Here is a 19,197-nt window from a genome sequence, read left to right as displayed (position 1 = left end):
GGACCCAGGCAATGCTGGAATCTGTGCTGATATGTCCTGAGAAATCATAGCAAATACATTTAAAAATATTGCGTAGGGTTGACCATAGAAAGCCCTGAACGCTAAGCTAAGGTAAGTTTGAACTTGATAGACAAAGTCATTTCATAATAAGATTTGGACTTAATACAGTGGTGAACTATTGGAGATCTTTGGATGAGACAGCAACTTGATTCACCCCAAACTGCGAAGCCCTGAACTGTGTGATCCTCGCTGTTCAGTGCCGTGGGGGTTCGTGGCTGGCTTCCAGAGTGGGGTTGGTGGTAGCTGTGGCAGCAGTCGGTGAAAGTCCCAGAGGTCCCCTCTTCAGTCACTGAAGGCTGTGGTTCAGAACATTCTCATGCTCTGTCCCTTCTCCAGCTCCTGGGACAGAGCTGGAAGGTTGTTTGGTTTGGCCAGCAGACCGCAAGCAGAGAGAGCCAAGAACCACACAGTGAAGGAAATGTGTGCCTTCGACTCCTTCAGCTCGCCTCCTCCCCACCCACGTCACCCTCCTCTGCCTGGACCCACTCTACCACCCTGGAGGGGCACTTTCTAGAGTTAACTTTTCTCATTGCCATCCAAAGATAGCTTGTTTTTCTAACTTGTTTAAAAATAAAAGTAATGCAGTCATGATAAAAAATTTCAACCACTGACAGAACATGTAACACATAAAAGCTCCCACTCCTGACTCCAGTCCATTCCTCAGCAATAACCAGGATGAGGCTTCTTGTATATCCTTCCAATTTTTTTTCTATGTGTGTATCATGTGTGTGGATACATTCCTTTTGTTCTTGTTTACTTCAATTGTATCATACCATCTAACTTTTCTTGGATATCTTTTATGAACATTTGACTCTACCATATTCTTAAAATAGCTGCTTATATCTCCCTGTATGTATGGGTGTTCCCTGATTTACCCAACTTCCTCTGCTGAGGAACACTTAAGTGCTCCCTGCCTTTTTTTTTTTTTTCTATTGTAAACAACACTGCAGTGAACACTGCACAGAAAGCTGGCTTTAAGGGATTCTTCTTCTCCTGGTAATTTCTATACGTATTCTGTACTCAACTACATACTGTGTATGGATTCACCACCGAGCATTTGACCATAAAAATAAACAATTGCCTGGGATTTATTCAATCATCATGACGCCAGAGTGAAGAAAAGGCATTTTTAACCAACTACAGCTCGTGTTCCACATAGGGGAACAAAAATTTAAGACAAGGGCTGTGTTCCTAAGAAACTGGGTCTATTGGGAAGACAAGACCAACGGTCACAAAATAAGTCAGAGAACAATGAAGGGTGTTGGTAACCGAAGGTGAAAGAATGTGGCTCTGAGCCCCACGTGGCATGAGGGAGTGGTAATCGTTTTTGCTCCCTTATACACGGGGAAATGTGAAGAAACCCCGCAAAGAAAATCCAGCACAATTGTCATTCTGTCCCCAGATGCTTGTGTTCCATTCATCTGAGCCCAGGGCTGGCTTATTGCCTCCTGCACAATGAGGGCCCCTGCTCTACAGGAGAAATGCATTTTTCCATTGCTTTGGTGTTCCTCTAAGCCCCACAAAGAAACCAGGAAATAAAACTGTCAACAACAAATTATCTCCCAACAAAATGCAACCACATAACACCCAAAGATGTTCAGAGGTATTTCTACCTTTCTTGACAGGAAAAGCTAGGTCTTCAGAGTGCAAGGTGAGATTGGCCGGGCAGGGGTGGGGTAGGAGGATGGGGAAAATTTGATCCCATCTGTTTCTTTAAACCCTACCAATCAGTGATATTTTAGGTTTCTTTTAGGGAAACTATTTAAACTACAAATAGAAAGCAAAGACCCACTTCCTGCCACTTATCACAAGCCAACTCTGGGCCTCTCTTCCCAGCTGGCCAGAGATGACTCACCCAGCCCCGCCCCCCCCGTCCCCCCCCACCCCCACCTCATTGCTCACCTATTCCTGGAGAGTGGACTAAGCTCTGTTAGAACAAAGGTCTCTTGGGACAGTGGTTGAACCCCAAAAGGCTGACAATGACCTTGGGTCTCTCCCAAAAGTTACAGTTAGTGCTGAACAGCTCCCTAAGATTTGAACCTGCAGATTAGCCCCAAGGTCTCCCAGTGAAGGATATGAGTCAGCCCATATATATTCCCCCAACCCCAGAGAGACAACAGCAGGAGGCTTAAGTAGAGCCAGATTCAGGGCCATGGAGGTTGGTAGTGGTCATTCCTCTTGATATTCATGGTTTATACCTGATAATTCAGTTAACCCACTCTAACACTTTGTTGTCTGAGATTAGAGAAATTTAGAGCCAGAAAGAATTTCAAGTAACATTTAGTACCATCTCCTCCCCCCCTCTCCTACCACCACTGCCACCTCCGCCCCACCCCCACCATGTCAGGATGTAACTGGACTTGGTCCAGATGGCTCCAGTGCAGAACTCTAAGGGAGCTCTACCCAGTCTCCTCTGGTCTTGGATCAGATGATAATGAGGCTCTTTCAAATGCTGTCTGTGGTTGAAACTACTTGCTCTTTTTCCAATCTACAAGATATAGAGGACAGCTTTCGCCTTCATTCCTTAAATTTAACATGCTTTTATAAGATATATGCCAATTATTAAAAGTGGTTACCTCTGAGACAGAAGCAACACCTCCTATTCTTTATCATTGTATTTTTATTCCCCTGATGCATTTCTGCCCCTCTCCCAATAATATAAGTGGTATTTTTAAAAGCTCCTCATGCCCTGCCAGTGTAGCTCAGTGGTTGAGTGTTGACCTATGAACCAGATGGTCACAGTTCAATTCCCTGTCAGGGCACATGCCCAGGTTGTGGGCTCGATCCCCCGTGAGGGGCATGCAGGAGGCAGCCTATCAATGATTCTCCCCATTATTGATGTGTGTGTGTGTCTCTCTCTCTCCTCACTTCTCAGAAATCAATAAAAAAATGTTTTTAAAAGCTCCTCATGGAACATTAATTTCCTATTTTCTCTGGGCTAAATCCTAGTTTCATCCAGAGGTTAACAACTCAGATTCTTTTGGGTCAGATGGGTGGCATTGAGAGAGAGAGAGAGAGAGAGAGAGAGAGAGAGAGAGAGAGAGAGAGAGAGGTGGGGGGGGAGAGAAAGTGGAAGGTGGAAGGCAGTGCAGGTGACCTTTGCAAAATGCAAAGAGCACAGCTGGTGGAAAGGCATTCAAATCCCAAACTGGGCTGTGGGCTGCCGGCCTGCAGCCTGTCCCACAAGCACTCTCCTCCATGCTTTAGTTCTTGGTGCTTCAAGTCTCCTAAATTAGTATGTGGAGCCCAACAGAGAACGTCTTTGGTTTTGGCTATCAGAGACATGCCATTAACTGTTGTGCTGACAGTAATTTTGGTCCCATGCTAAACACTCACCAGCACATGGGATTTACACCTGCAAGGGCTGATCAGTCCCCACGTTCTTGGAGAGGCCACAGAAGCCCAGCAAAGATCCCAGGGAAATGTGACTCACAGACGTCACTCTGCATTGGCTTGGGTGCCATGGCAACAGGGCATCCCATCCTGAGAAGACGGTGCAGCAGATGGCCCCTGTCATGTGGCGCCTGCGATGGCAGACCAGGCCACCTCACGGAGCAGGATTGCTTCTGTCCAACTGGCATGGAGTCACACTGGTAACTGTTTACATGCGTCAAAATACACCCAGAGGCAGCAGATGGCCAGGCCAGGCTGAGACATGGGGAGAAATGAGGCTGGTTTGGGCTGAGTCAGAGGCAAGGGCAGCAGACAGCTCACAACATCACTCCTGTTGTTGCCTGGTCTCAGCCTGGCTGGAGGCTGGGAAAAAGTTAGGCTTAAAAGGATCACAGGCTGATCGCTAGATCCTGAGACAAGATGACATTGGACAGACCCGTCCCACGCCTAAGACACCTGCCAGCACACCAGGCCACTCTTCTGGGCTCTTTGTCACCTTCAGGGGTCCGAGCCAGCATATCAGGCTGAAACAAGCATTCCCACAGCAAGACAAGCAGCTTCAAAACACTAGATCTAACACCCCAACCAAAATGAGTGGAGGGACCCGGGGCTCCCATGTCTTTGTCACCTTTGTCATCTTATCACGCAGATGTCCCAGGGTCTGGTACACAACAGGCAACTGGAGGTGTTTGTTGCAATGAATTGAAAGAGTGTGTGACGCAAATCCAACAGAGTGACCTTTGCCTGGGACTGGGTTTGGGGTGTGTGTATTTTTTTAAGACAGGATGTTGGCTATAGAACATTTTGTGAGCTATCCTGAGCCCCGACAGCACTGGTAAAATTCTGACGTCTTTAGTCCAGGGTGATAACGGGTGTTTCATTTCCTGCTTTGGAATTCTTTCAGTCATGGGACCCCCGGTGTCTCCCAGGCCCATAGCCAAAATGTGAATGACAATGATACTCATGCTCACCCACGTGGGCTGCAGCTTTCGTTTGCCAAGTGGAGAATATTTGGATTTGGAGTGTTTTCTTCTTCCTTTTCCTCTCTGCCTTTGCTCCCACCAGGGAGGTTGTGGAGGATGCCAGCTTATAGTGACAAAATGTCAATGATCAGTAGGCCTTAAACATCAACATCAGCATCAATAATCTGGAGGTCAAACTGGGGCCCAAGGCCAAGGAGACAGGGAAGCACATAGGCTCCTAAAACGTGCACTGGGTACTGGCTTTCTAGACAATCCTTAGAAGCTGTGGGCTCGAGGAGTCAGACAGTGACGACCAGAAAGAATACCTTTTCTGTCTCCATGTTTATTAGGAACCTCAAAGAAAAGGAACAGAGATTGATTGACCCACCCAAACAACTCCTGGAACAGTGTCACGGCATGCTTGGGAATTCTGGGTAGTGAAGGGGAGGACCATGGGGCTCAGCAACTCAGCCCATAGTCAAAGGCATCGGGGTGGTTCTGAAAATAGAGATTCAAGAAGCCCAGGAAAATATTCTTATCTATGAGAAGAGCACACACCGTGGGGTCCTGCTTCATGGCCTCTATCCAGAGCCGAAGAGCGGGGGTGTGGTTCACACAGCTGCAGGACAGGAAAGAAGTGTTAGCTCACCGGAAGAGGAAGGCATCAGGGAAAATGGCACGCGTCGCTCTTTAGATGCCAAAAAAATGGGTTTCTTTGGGCAATAGAGTCATCTTAGTTAGCTATGAGCAACTGGGCATGATCACTTATTGAAAGAAAATCCTTGTTTTTGGAATACCTGTGTGTGCTTTTGAATTGTGTAAGTTGCTACTGATTTTAACAATACAGCTAAATACTTGTGGGCTGATTGCTCTGGGGAAATAAGGTGCCTATGCCTGGCTGGTTATCAACAGGAAGACAACCCTCTGAAAGAGACATTCTTCTGTCATTCTCAGATCCTACGTTAGTGGGTTTGGAAAAAATAAAAACAAGTCGTTTCCAAAACACTTTAAAAAAAATAATGAGTGGAAACAATCATCAAACTTTGAAATAATAGAGCTGATTGGGCTCCATTATTTCAAAGATCAGAAGTTTAGATCTAGACTATGTCCAGTGACTTTTTCAAGATCATACAGCCTGTTAGTGGGGAATCTGTGGTTCAATACTCTGTCCCCAGAGGAGACAGGTTTTTCATGATGTTTGCGTTGAGACAGAGTTTAAAATATCTGAATATGTTCTATCTGATCTTTGCTCAGAGACAGCCAAAGGGGGATGTGCAGATGGCTCCTGGGTAGAGTCAAGCCCACTCATTACAAGGGCACCCTCGCAGCTCTGGCTGGGCAGGACTGGATTCCCAAATGCCAGAGTCGTCCAGCACCCACCATGCATCCAGCACCCATCATGTGACTGGCTGGGATTAGAGCCAGCACTTCTCCTCTGAGCATTCTGACAACAAAGCACATGTTCTGCCCAGGGCCCCTACATAGCCCTCCCCCCGCCACCTCCACGCAATTTCTTCTACTTTGAACATCCCTACACTTCCATGGTGGCCATTTCATTTGTTTGTTTTAACATCGAGCATCTATTGCTTTTAAAATCAGTGCTTGTTTGTGTGTGTGTGTGTTTTAAAATATTCCTATCTGGGGCAGATTCCTCAGAGAACTAACTGTGAGTAAAGTGTGTGGTGGGCACTGGATTTCTAGACAGTCCTTAGGAGGATTATCTCAGCAGGTCCACTGAGGGAGCTGCAGACAAGTCACCAAAACCCAGTGACTAAGACTCACCACCTGCTTGCACCACTGGCCTGAGTTTGGAATGGCTGATGAGAACAGTAGCTCTGAGGCACCACAGGTCTTACCAGCAGAAATATGTGGAGAGTGTGGGTCCACAGAGAGTGGCAGAAGAACACAGATGCATTTTAAACAAGGAAACAGTGTAAAACCTGACTTCATTTCACACGCATCGTGAAACACGTCCAGAGGAGGATGAATGGCACACACACCATTTCAGCCACTGTTGCCCAGTCCGACCCCAGGGAGTCATGACCACGTGGTCAAATGTCTTACTCAGCTATTCCATATACATCCAGCCGCTCAAACCAGGGCCAAAAGAGGTAATCAATCATGGATATACAGTCTCCACCAAAGAAGACGGTGTTCTGATAGCTAAGAATCTAAAAGTTTAAACAGAACAAAAGCAAGTTAATTTGCTGATCTGCTGGCATAGTTATGGATACTAAATACAAATATCAAATTAGTTCCCACAGAGAACTTGGGCTTGGATTCTGCTTCTGATTTGTTAGGTAAGTGCTTCCCCCGTTTTTCTGAGGTTTCCTCCACCCTATTTAGGGTGATACTCCTGGCCACACTCAGTCCCTGCCCTCCTTTGAACCCTGGAGGGAGAGGGTGGCTCCTCTGAGGGGAGAATTTGGAAGGACCACCCAGGCAGTGGGAGCCCAGCCCCTCTCTCAGCCTGGAGCAGCTCAGCCCCCGGAGGGCGGAGGCCCTGTGTCAGGCCAGTGCAGCTTAATACTGGGATGGAGGAGGGCCACAGGAGGAACCCCGCTTGTTCCAGTTGTGACCCCCCACTCTCCAGGATTCACTTTATCTGTAACAAAGGGGATACTGTGTCACCATGTGCCTTCCTCTTTTGCTTTCTTTCTTTAAAAAAAATTTTTTTATTGATTTCAGAGAGGAAGGGAGAGGGAGAAATAGAAACATCAATGATGAGAGAAAAATCATTGATCAGCTGCCTCCTGCATGCCCCCTATTGGGGATCAAGCCTGAAACCCGAGCATGTGCCCTGACCAGGAATTGAATCGTGACCTCCTGGTTCATAGGTCGACACTCAACCACGGAGCTGGGCAAGAAAGAGCAGTGCTACTTAATGGACTCCCGCTAATCCAGCGGTTTTCAACCTGTGGGTCGCGACCCCTTTGGCGGTCGAACGACCCTTTCACAGGGGTCGCCTAAGACCATCCTGCATATCAGATATTTACATTACGATTCATAACAGTAGCAACATTACAGTTATGAAGTAGCAATGAAAATTTTATGGTTGGGTCACAACATGAAGAATTGTATTTAAAGGGCCAGAAGGTTGAGAACCACTGAGTCTAATTAGAGACTAATCTCACCATTGTCTTTTTATCATATTTTCTTTTTTATTTCAGTTCTTTGAACTTCACACTTGTTGGCCACTCGACATTATCAATTTTTTACATTAAAATAAAATTTCTCTTTCCCAAATGGGACAAATTAATCCAGATAGAAAGCAGATAAACTCTTAACAGACAGCCAAAGTCAAAATAAATAAACAAATAAATAAAAGCACTTGAAAATTTAAAAAGCAAAAGTACTTAGCAGAGATTGTTTTTAGGCCAGGTTTTCCCAAAGAGAAAGGTATGGTGTCAATTACCTAGCTAATCAGGTGACTTTGACCCATTTAACTCATAGTCAACTAAATTCTTCCCTGTAGTTATAGATCTAGATTCCTGTGCCCTTTATCTAGATTTCCATACTCCTATCGTTATCAATCAGGCTTGATTTTTTATACTCTAAAACAGATGTTGACTCTATGAGGTAGTGTAAGGTTATAGTTAAGAAGGTAAGTTCTGCTCTGGCTGGTTTGCTCAGTGGTTAGAGTGTCGGCCTGTGGACCGAAGGGTCACAGGTTCAATTCCCGGTCAAAGGAATGTACGTCGGTTGCAGGTTCCCCAGCCCCATAGGGACCCTTGTGGGAGGTAGCCAATCAATGTGTCTCTCTCACATTGATGTTTCTCTCTCTCTCTCCCCCCCCCCCTTCCTCCTCCTTCCTGGTCCTGTGCTGGGCTCCACCTCTCATTCAACATGAAACCCAGGGCAACTTATGTACCTCTTCTTCCAAGCCTCAATTTTCTCGTCTGTAAAATGGTGGCAATGTTAGTGCCCACCATGCAAGAATAAAGTGAGTTCTTGTGATGACAAAGCACAGTGACCTCAGAAGGTTACATCCACATAAAGCAAATCCACCCCTCACAGAAAGGATCGATGGGGTCCCCACATCCTTCTCAGAGCAGAAAGCAAATCTTGTGGCCCTAAGTCTAAGTCTTCATTCTCTCCCAGTATGGCATAGAGAAGCCCCCTTCCTGGTGTCCTGAAAATCTGAAAAAAATGTGAGATGGTGTCACTTTGTTCAAAGAAACTACTAACAGGATTGTACTAAAACAACAGAATCTGGCCAATGAAAATTCAAAACAGAGACTATTTTCAGTCATGTATAAATAAGCTCTGACGTACAGAGTAGAGGGACAAATTGTTCCATTTTCATGGATTCCAGAAAGGCACAAGACTTCTTATGGTCGGGAATAAAAATAGTTACCCAAATTTGTATCACTGATTTTGAAACATATACTTCCAGTTTATTACTAGCTTTCATGGCTAAGTGGATCGACTCTGGAATTTCTGTGTAACTCCTGTGCTTTACAGAGCAGAGGTGCTTTTGGGAAAGTCCTTGTCAAAAGAAATCATATGCAGACATTTAATGGAACCCATGATGGGTCCTTTGGTAAAGTAACAAGATATTTTGAAAATGAATAGTTGCTTAGTAATTGACATTTATTTAGTATATGTTTCTGAAGCTTTCCATTTACTCAAAGTAGGAGTGTATGCCATTAAATATATATGATCTTATAGCTATGATCAACCTGTACATCAGCTCTCACAAAGTAATTCAAGTCATAACAAGGTACTTTGTATAGTAAAAAGTCGAGATGAGCATATAGATGAAACGGGTGAGGCATCAACTATTTTCTGGCAGCTTCTAGCCCATTCCCAAAATACATATGCACATTCCTTTGCACTTTTCTTAAATCCAAGAGTGACTTGGGACCACTCACATCAAGATCCTTAGAGTTCTTGCCTCAGCTGCCTCAGACAGACATTTCTCCACCAGATTTCTCCCAGGGCAAATCTAAAAATCCCAACAGAATATCTGGCTTCCTGTAAACTAGCACAACATGCCAGCTCCTTTACAGACACATCCCAATGATGTAGGAGAACATACTGGCCAGCCCTCCTCAGAGATTTAGTGAAGTCTTAGGACCCTCAATAGGAGAGCTCCCTTCTATGCAAACCTGATAACTTCCAAACATGTGAAATAACTTTTCCCCTTAGAATCACAGAACATCAGCACCGGAAGGGCCACTGGAAGTCATCTAGTGTGACTCCCCCCCACCCCCCCATCATTTTGCCATTTTTTTTAGACCAGGCTCATTACACGAAAGATTAGAGCTGCAGGGTAAAGGAAGTGCACAATAAAATATTAAATATGAAAAATAATAAAATGCTAAGCTCTGGGAAAATAAAAGAACAGGTCAAAACAAGGAAGGAAAATGGTATCAAGATATCAAGCCAGGCGTCCTGCAGAGATCCTTAAAGCTTTCGATTGGACTTGGGTTTCCTGGCAGCAGAAATGGAGAGGAAAACATCCTGGCAAGCTGAGTCTTGTCTCTCACATGGAAGCACAAGAGACTCTCACTGTCAGGATAGGAAACAGACCCAGGGAGGTAAGGGGACCCTCTGGTTGGTGCCAGAGCTAAGACAGAAACACCATTCTCCTAATTCCCAGACTAGAGTCGATCCCTGTGTCATTCTACTTCAAATGTAGGAGGACTCTACTCACAGAAGCTTCCAGTCTTTTGTGAACTCTTTGCTTGTTCTTTAAGAATCAGCAAAAACCTTAGAATCGGCATATTCTGAAAGCCTCTCCTGCTCTGCAGCCACGGATTGGCCCAGCTTCCCAGGAGAACTGCCCCCTCAATCCTGCTCTTTCTCCCTGCTCTCAGTCAGGGGCTCTGCAGGGAGGGGACACACACCAACATACTCGTGGTTGCAGAGCTTACCAGAATTCTCTCCTTCCAGGCAACTTCACTCAAATAGTTCTTCTGTGTTCTCAGTTTAAACGAGTGTCTTGCTTACAGCCAATGAGCTGCTCTGACAATGTTTAGGATAGTTAGAGGCAAACTAAACCGGCAGTCTTAATTCCCAGTGTCTTATCTTTCCTAAGTGTTTTGTCATCAGAAACAGACTAGGAAGCTGCTGCTGCTATACCCGGACGCACTTAGCCGTGGTCATGTTAATATCCAACGTCATTTTTAAAAACTCTATTTTGAGTTCTTTGTTTCCCGCCTGCCACAGCGAATGATGTTGGCCATTCTTAATATCGAATAGCTTCCCTCACAGTGGAATCCCTCACTTTCAGCGCTATTGTCCTCGGCATCACCAAGCAAGGCCAAATGGCCTGCTTAGAGGAGATATTGTTCATCCAAGGCCCAGGCATCCCTCACGAGGCCACACGTGGGGAGGGAACTGAGGCTCTGCCTTCTAGCCCTTCTAACACATCTTTAATTCAGACTTAATAAATTGAGATATATGAGGGATAGCCATTTGATGTTCTGAAATAATAGAAAATCTATTTTTTAAACTTTCTGTTCTCCAATTCACTGAAAAATGACTACAGAGGGTGGTCCCCTTGCTTTTAAAGGATGTGGTAAGAGATGAAGAGTGGGCATGCAAATGAGGAGCAAAGGACCATTTGGTTTGACGAGGGAACACTATTTCCACCCCCCTGAAGGTGGAAAGCCTGGTAGGAAGGTCCCCTCATCTTCTGTGAGGATCTCTCGGGCTCCCCCAGGGGGATGGAAAGGAGGTTAGCAGCTGGAGCACAAGTGGAAGGAAGAAGCGCGCGGGCTCCCCCTTGTGGCCATTGCTGGTGAGGCGCACTGACTGTGGCACCTCCAGGAGGTTCGCAGGGAGGAAGAAATCTTATCTGTAAGGGTTTTGTGTACAAACAAGGTCACGAAGAGAAGAGAATCCGAGACTTCCTCAAACCAGGCATTCTAAAAAGCTTCAGTCTACAGTCCTGGACTCTTGGATTCAGCTTCAGTAATTGCTGCCCTGCACCCCCAGCCTCTAAGGAGGACAGACAGCATGGTGGCTCACAGTGGGGGTGCTCATGTCCTTGCTGGAGGAGGAAGGAGGTGGTTTTTCTTGATGGAAATAGTTCTTAAGAAGCAGAACCTCCTCTCCTTCCCTTCCCCCTACACACACACCCAAAAGACACAAAGCTGCTTGCCAATAAACCAAAAATTCAGGCCCTTATCCAAAAGCAACAGTAAAGTACTCAACTCCAGGGCGGAAGTCTTGAGTTCATAAAAGATAAGGGGAGATTCTCAAGATTTCAAATTTCAGGGCCCTGCTACACTGATATACAGCTGAAGTTGAGCTAATGACAATGAACCAAGGACACCTGTAAAACAAACCAAGTGTGTATAACAGTATAAAATCATTTGTCCTCTACAAAGAAACCTTAGAAGTAGTTTCTGGTAGAACATGCCCCATCTTGCTGTTCATCACTATGAAGATCCAGAAGGCATCTTGCCAACATTTGGGGATTAAAGGACCACCCTGAAAATTCTATCCTGGCATCCTTTTAATGGGCTTAATTCTTTTGCCAAAATTTATTTGTAAGATAGTAAGGATGTTGAAGCTAGCAAAGCAATGCTTGACAAGTCAAACATCTTTAAAGTGATGGATGGTGGATGAAAAGATAAATGAATATTGATCGAATCTCTGAAGCGGGGGGTGGGGGGTGGGGAGGAACCTCCTGTGTATAAAAACAATGGAAGAAATCACAACAGAAAAGATTATGGCACAGAATTTTTAATGTTATATTTCTATGCAGACAGAAAAAGATAAGCCAAGTTAAAACTTATAACAAAAGAAAACAAAAATGTCTTAAAAACAAGCAAGTATCTTGTACCTGTAAGAAACTCTTTAAAAGGAACTTTCACAAATCAGCAAAGAAAACCAGTAAGACCTTGATAGACAAGCCAGCTAACAGACCATTTTCATACAAAAAAACAAGAACACTAAGAGATGGCATACTTTGGGGAAAATATCCCACTTCACTAGCAATCAAAGAAATACTCATTATATCAACAACGAGAAATTGCTCTCTCTCTTCAAAACAGGCACATATCTTTAAAAAAATATATATATATATGTATATATATGTGTATATATATATATATATATATATATATATATTATTGATTTTCTTACAGTGAGGAAGGGAGAGGGATAGAGAGTTAAGAACATCGATGAAAGAGAAACATTGACCAGCTGCCTCCTGCACACTCCCCACTAGGGATGTGCCCGCAACCAAGGTACATGCCCTTAACCGGAATCGAACCTAGGACCCTTGAGTCCGCAGGCCAACACTCTATCCACTGAGCCAAACTGGTTAGGGTGGCACATATCTTTTTACACAAAGTTCCCCAAGAATGAAAAGGAGGTAGAGCAAAAGGCATTTTCATATACTGCTCTTTGGGGAGGATGTAGCATCATAGAGCTCCAGCCTGTACAGTGTTCATGCCCTTTGATCTGGTAATGCCATTCCTGGAAATCAGACCCAAGCACATATTCTAAAATAGAGAAAGCACGAGTTAAGATGACAAGTAGCTGAACTTATCAAAGTCAGGCAGAAAGACGAAGTCTGTGCAAGCAGAAGGTGTCAGGGTGACCAGGTTAACGACCCTACATCGCTTCTTCCATTGGATCTAACCAGGAGAGGGGCCCCTTTTTGTACCTCTTCAAGGTTGCAGAATTCCTCACGAAGGGCTAGCTTCAGATCACAGCATTCTTTCCCGCATCTCAACGCTACCAGACACTCCTTGGTCAAATGTGGGACCTAATCAGAGGACACAGGTTTCTTAGTGGAGAATCTGAGGGAACTCCACGCGTCTGCTCTGCCTACAAACACAGCCAAAGCTTTGTCCCCCCAGCTTAACAGGCCAACGCCCACATCCCGGCTCCTCAATAGGAGTATCCTGAAGGGTCTCTGTAGTTCCGGCAATCCATTTGTCTTAGCTCCCTGGTAAAACAAGGTGCTTTTAAAAAGTGTTCTCAAGTGCTTCTTACTTGATCAGCTATTTCCATGCTGTACAATCTTAGGCAGGCACTTAACCTCTCTAAGCCCCAGTGTTCCCACCTAAAAAAATGGATACAGTAATAGTACCCACCTGGTGCAAGGGCAGTTGTAGGGGTTGCATGAGTTAACCTTTATAAAGGGAGTTAGAATAGTGCTTGGCACATCATACATGCTCAGTATATGTCAGTTGTTTTTATTGCATTTCAAAGAGAACCATCTTAAAGTTTCTACACTTTCCCCCCAGTTATCAGCAGGTACCCCCTTTTGTCTCCACATTTCCTGGACAGTTGGCACTCTTGCTCTGAAAAAAGAGCAGTTCCCTTCCATGCATTAGTGTGTTTATTCCCCAGTATTTTTAAACCTGAAACCTTAATAATATTCCCTGTAAAGCATCACCAGTTTTCAGCTCTTTCAATATTCCTGTCTTACGTCACACAGTCAAAACTTTGCCATAATCATACCTCTGGAGACTGCTAGTTCACATGGAAAGCACCTCTCAGTGAAGCCTTTAACCTTTAATATCAGAGGCAATGGCTCTACTATAATTGCATACCAGTTATTCTCTTAAGGCACACGCAGTATCAAAACAAAACAATTTCACCGATGATTGGGCTTTAAAAATGAATTGAAGTTTGGGAAAGACATACAAAGTAAGAGAGAGCGTAAGTGGCTTTTTAAAAAAAATTCAACATACCTTATAGAACAGCTCCAATAACATCTTTTGGCGAGCTCGCTCATAAGGGTCATATGGATACAGCTTCCTTCCGGGATAAGCATCATCCAGGTACTCACAAGCGATCACAGATTCGTAGATCAGCTGACATCTGCTGTTTTCCAGGACAGGGATTTGGCCAAAGGGGTGCTTTGTATAGTACCAGTCAGGCTTGTTTCTCAGGTTAATGTTGATAACTTCATAGCTTAAAAGGCAAAGGGAAAACAAGACAACCAACATGAGAGGCTGGCCCAGACAGACGCTCATCTCCAGAGCAGAAGAGAAGCCGGGGCGCTCCCGATTTGCAACATCCCCGGGTGCCTGTGGGCGCTGACCTTCCATCTCTCACCTGATGCCTTTGGCCAGGAGGACCAAGCGCGTTCTGTGCGCAAAGGGACAGAACCTCATGCTGTAGATTCGAATCAGGCCCTCTGGGACCGGCCCTGGGGCGACACTTCCTGCGGGGCGGGTGAGGGGTACCAAGCGGTGGATTAGGCCACTGGGGAGAGGGGCTCACTCTCCTCCCTGTGACCTCAAGAGGGCTGTGCACTCCTCCTCCTCCTCCTCCTCCTCCTCCTCCTCCTCCTCCTCCTCCTCCTCCTCCTCCTCCTCTTCCGGAGTCCCCAGACTAGACACTTTTGCACGTGGCTTTTGTGCAGAGGAATCCTTCCAGCCCCCCCCCCCCCCCGTCCCGCCCCTCCCGCGCCCCCCCCCCCCGCCCCCTCACTGAGCTGGTCTTAGGGCCAAGGCCCAGCGTCTCCATCCCGCGGACCCAGAGGACTCACCTTTCCCCAGGCTCCTGCTCTCATCCTCACCCATGGTGATCATGCGTCTGCACAGCGCCCAGTGCTCCAAGCCTCGCCTTTGGAGCTCGCCGCGGCCGCAGCCGCAGGCGCCGGCGCGCCGCCCCTGCAGCCCAAATTCAAGGTTTAAGGACTGGGATCCGGCGGGGCAGCGGGGATGAGATCCGGGGAGCGAGCGAGGTGGGATGACAACGCGGAGAGACTTCGCCCCAGACTTGGAAGTCCAAGGAGGAGTGTGGGCGAAGCACAACAAATAAAAACCCTGAGAAGTACCCCCTGCCTTGCACACGTGGGCACAGCCTTCGGTGGGGTCCCTTCTCGGCACTGAAATCTGTGGAGATGGAGCATTGACACGCCAGCATGTATTTCAAGGGAGTTGAACAAACATTAACCTGGGTAGCACTAAGGTTTTCCTTCCCATTCTAAGCCCTTCCTCCTGCATCTCTAAGACAATAGGCCTCATTCTCTGTATGAGCCCCAAAAATAAAGGCAAGCTTTTTCATAATATAGCAGATGAGAAGAAACACTTGTTAGTATTGACTGTCTCCTTAAATTTTGTGCCCTCGCTGGCCTCACTCTAGTTCCAGCCCTATTCGTGAGATTGTACCCAAGCTATGAAAAAAATGGTAATGAATTCGAAACAAGATAATCTAGAGGCAAAGAAAAATGTGTGAGCTCTCCCCATCCCCCAGCATGAATCTTAGAGAAGACCCTTTATAATGGCTAAGGTCACATTGTCAACAGCCCAGCAATACAGGGGTCACTTGGATCGCTCTTCCAGCTACATGAAATCAAGGCGGTAGCTGGCCTTTACTCCGACCCTAAGCAGCTTGGTGATCCTGAAATTCAGCAGATGGAAAGAGAACTTATTTGATTTTTACAGGATTGAGCTGAAACAGGAATTACTCATCAGTGCATTTCAGAGGGTTGACAAGTAAAGGAGGAAAGAAAAGCATTCTATGCCTCACTCATTCTGATTAAATGGTTTCCATGGATTATCTTATTTGATTCCCACAACTACTCAGGCAACTAATATTCCTATTTTACAAAATAAAAAATATCCTCAGGAAAATGAAATTATTTGCCCAAAGTGACCCGCTAGTAGGGTTGAAGAACCTTAAAAGTCCAAAGCCTGGCTCATTGTCTTGGCCTCTAAAGCAGCTAACAGTGTGGAGAGGAAAGGATCTAAGTCCTGGAAAAGATCTAACACATAATTGCTGCTCAACAATTGTTAGCTGAATCTAAATATCCTTCATTAAAATGACAGAACCTAATTATGTAGCTCATGATTGGACACATTTTGTCGTTTGGAATTCCAGTCTATCCAGAAATTCTTGGTTAATAGTGTTAAAGTTTTTTCCCCCTACTAAATAGGAATCTTTGAAAGTCTTTGGAATAGTGACTCAACAATATTGTTAGGTCATTCAGAGTGATTTCATGTGGGACATGACAGGTTGCTGTGGATTTATAAGTTTGGGGAATGGCAAAAATGTTCTTCTAATACATTTTCTCTCAAAAGAAATTGCATATGTGTCAGCAGGAAGTCTGGTATTGGAAAAGACATTGGTTCTTCACTTGCCATGCTGACAATTTTGCATTTTGGAAGATAAAGTAATAGGATAACTACTATTCTGAAACTAATTTTAATCAATGAAGACGAACTGAGTGGTGAATAGTTTCCATTAGGGTTTACTCTTGGTGAATTTCATATAATTTTCATGTGTCATAAATTATGATTCTTCTCTTGGTTTTTTCAACCATTTAAAAATGTAAAAACCATCCTTAGTTCTTATGCTGTACAAAACCCAGCAGTGGGCTGGATTTGGCTCTCTGGCCTGAGTTTGTCCATCCTGGAGGAAACTGACAATGAATGAATTCTAAGGGCCAAACTGGGAATTCCATTTGCAAAGTAAAAGGTTCCACTTTTCCACTATGCTAGAGAGAACCTATTTCCAAGATTCCCCCCTCCTCTTATTGCCACCTTTTAAAGGAAACCAACTCTGAGAGTTGGTAAACGCTGTTTCTTCAAAGTATAGCCGTGTGTGGGAAGTCACATTCTAAAATGCAAGTCTATTTGGTGTAGTTAGGGGAGAATAGACAAAGTAATGAAAACAATTCTTCCCCTGAAGGGAAGAAAAATAATGTCAAGGTTCTCCAATGGCACTTATACTCAAACCCTGGCTTTGGCACTTAGACAAGCTCTCTCTCTTTGACCTTCATCCTTCTCATCTGTGAAATGAGAAAGAAACAGCACCTTCGTGATGGGTTTTGAATATGGAATGAAATCATACAGGTGATCCTCAGTAAGAGCTCAAAGTTAATGACTAATAGTAGTGAATAAGAACACATTTTTAAGAGCATAGTGCATTCCAATTTTGTACCCATAAAGATGAAATGCACTGCAATCCAGCTTTGCCAAGCATATTAGAATTAGAATTCAACACTGAATATTTCTTTCACCAGTTACCAGTTAAACGGCAGTTGAATGGGTTGAATGCTGCAGGCTACATTTCAGTAATGTGGATTTTAATCCTACCGCTGAACACTATGGTTTCCCTGGAAAGAGTTTAATTATGACCTTTGAGTTTATCCCTATTTCCCTTTAAAGACCCAATAGGTACTTCTTTGAAATCCTCTTTGCAGATTGTCCTTCTATGCAATTATATCATGTTTACACCTCTATTATACTGACTCATTCAAGCAAGAAACAAATGGTAACAAGGCCATATTAAACCGACTCCAAATTGGTTTCCAGCTGTCTGAAATATAATCGGATCTATTTGCAAATGTGGGGATTTTCAGTCATGGGTAATAGTAACTTAAGCCTTCGAGGAAAATAATGCCACCACAGAAATAATTTACTCTATTTAACTGAATCTCTGTTTTGAGAATAGAAGTGGAGTTTGCATTTTTCAGGTTTTCAAAAAATGTTTTTTTCTCATACCTAGCTCAGAGAGTGGCAAAACCCGGAGGACATCCCTCTGAATACTTCAGAAGCCTAATTTCCACGAAAGATGACTGGGTGTTCAGATATTGTTCACCGAGTTTGAAGAATAAGTGAGAAAAAGCAGCTCTATTTTCAAATAGACTTGTTTGAAATAGAATCAGGACTTGTTTCCAGAATTGACCACACACCCCTTTTCCCTTCAAATGCAACCCTGGCCAGACCCACGCACCCACCCGGTGGAGGGGACAGGAGAGACACCGCCAGACACCTCCCTGCCCGTGGGAAAGGGAACCGGCTGTAAAACGAGGGTGGAGCCCGCCCCTGGAGTGAGATCCTACCCGCCTACTGGCCGCGGAGCCCAGAGCTCCAGCCAAACCCTAGAGGCCTTCGGAAGCGCTCCGGCCAGTCGGTGCGAGCGGAGCCGCTGGGAGGCTGCTGAGAACCGGAGTCTCGATTCCCCACGGGTGTCTGTGACCAGGTAGTGGCTCTCTGTGGCACTTCAGTGCCCGTGTCTGCCTCCGACTGAAGTCCGCCCGCAGCCGACCTGGGCCCAGAGTGTGGGGCAGGCCGATGGGGCAGAGATGGGTTGCCCAGAGCTTGGGCATTGGCGGCCGAAGGCCCTTTGTGAAGTCATCCTTGGTCAGCTGCCTCTCAGGGTGCGGCCCCCAGATCGCTTGCGTCACAATGGGGTGGGAGGGGGGCGCTCTTTTCAAATGTGGCCCACCCGGCCCACCCCCAGCAGTGAGCCCAAGGTGATTGCTAGGTGCTCTTCGGTTGAAGTACAGGAAACCAGACTGTATTGGGGCTGGCTGGTCAACAGCCCCTTAATTCTGACAGTAAGAACAGGGTGCTGGCTGTGTCCTCCAGATATTTCTGCCAGCCTCTTAAGGTCTCATTTAACCTCAGGACCTTAGTTGAATGATCTATAGAGTGAGGTGATGCTCTCTGACCTACCTTCTTCTCCTGGAGGTGATGTGATGATAAACATTAGTGAGAAGGCCCATGGGCTATGGAAGTGTTTGGAAGATAGCATTACTATTTCTGAAGGGGGATGTTACCTACTACTCATTCGGCCTTACATACTGCATTAAGGGATGTGGTATCCACAGTAATTACATATTGAATGGGTTGTACAACATAATCTCTATGTTGTAGACCTGAAATGGGATTTTGGTAGGAAGGAGTTGAAGAGGATACAGATTAGATATTGGAGATCAAATAGGAGACCACCTAGTCACCTGACTTTGAGGTGATGCAGGTCTGGTCTTCATGGGTGACAATGGCAAGTGAAATTCAGTTGATGATGGAAAAAATGAGGATTGAAAATTCTCAATTCAGAACCTTGAAGACAA

General features: G+C 45.3%; 1 protein-coding gene across 1 annotated transcript; it reads right to left on the bottom strand.

Moving 5' to 3' along the window:
- Positions 1–4,804: 4,804 nt before the first annotated feature.
- LOC132214316 (glutathione S-transferase omega-2-like) lies at positions 4,805–14,549 on the bottom strand. Its single transcript, XM_059661335.1, has 5 exons — positions 14,445–14,549; positions 14,078–14,300; positions 13,042–13,143; positions 6,480–6,586; positions 4,805–5,034 (listed from the first exon to the last, which is right to left on the bottom strand). Exons 1-5 carry the CDS (start codon positions 14,501–14,503, stop codon positions 4,875–4,877), a joined length of 651 nt encoding a protein of 216 aa, XP_059517318.1. The 5' UTR covers positions 14,504–14,549; the 3' UTR covers positions 4,805–4,874.
- Between the last annotated feature and the right edge of the window lie 4,648 nt (positions 14,550–19,197).

This window comes from Myotis daubentonii, chromosome 13, assembly GCF_963259705.1.
Source record: "Myotis daubentonii chromosome 13, mMyoDau2.1, whole genome shotgun sequence".
Lineage (NCBI taxonomy): Eukaryota > Metazoa > Chordata > Mammalia > Chiroptera > Vespertilionidae > Myotis > Myotis daubentonii.
The sequence above is the reverse complement of the archived record's forward strand: the minus strand, read 5'-3'. Positions and strand labels throughout refer to the sequence as shown.

What these genes read in the sequence shown, in the direction of transcription:
- LOC132214316 (XM_059661335.1), bottom strand. Translation starts at nt 14,503, where the DNA reads ATGAGGTTCTGTCCCTTTGCGCACAGAACGCGCTTGGTCCTCCTGGCC. An exon ending in AATTCTGCAACCTTGAAGAG is followed by an intron (nt 6,587 to 13,041) that starts GTACAAAAAGGG and finishes TTAAACTTTTAG; the next exon opens with ATTCTTAGCTATCAGAACAC. An exon ending in GATGTATATGGAATAGCTGA is followed by an intron (nt 5,035 to 6,479) that starts GTAAGACATTTG and finishes CCTGTCCTGCAG; the next exon opens with CTGTGTGAACCACACCCCCG.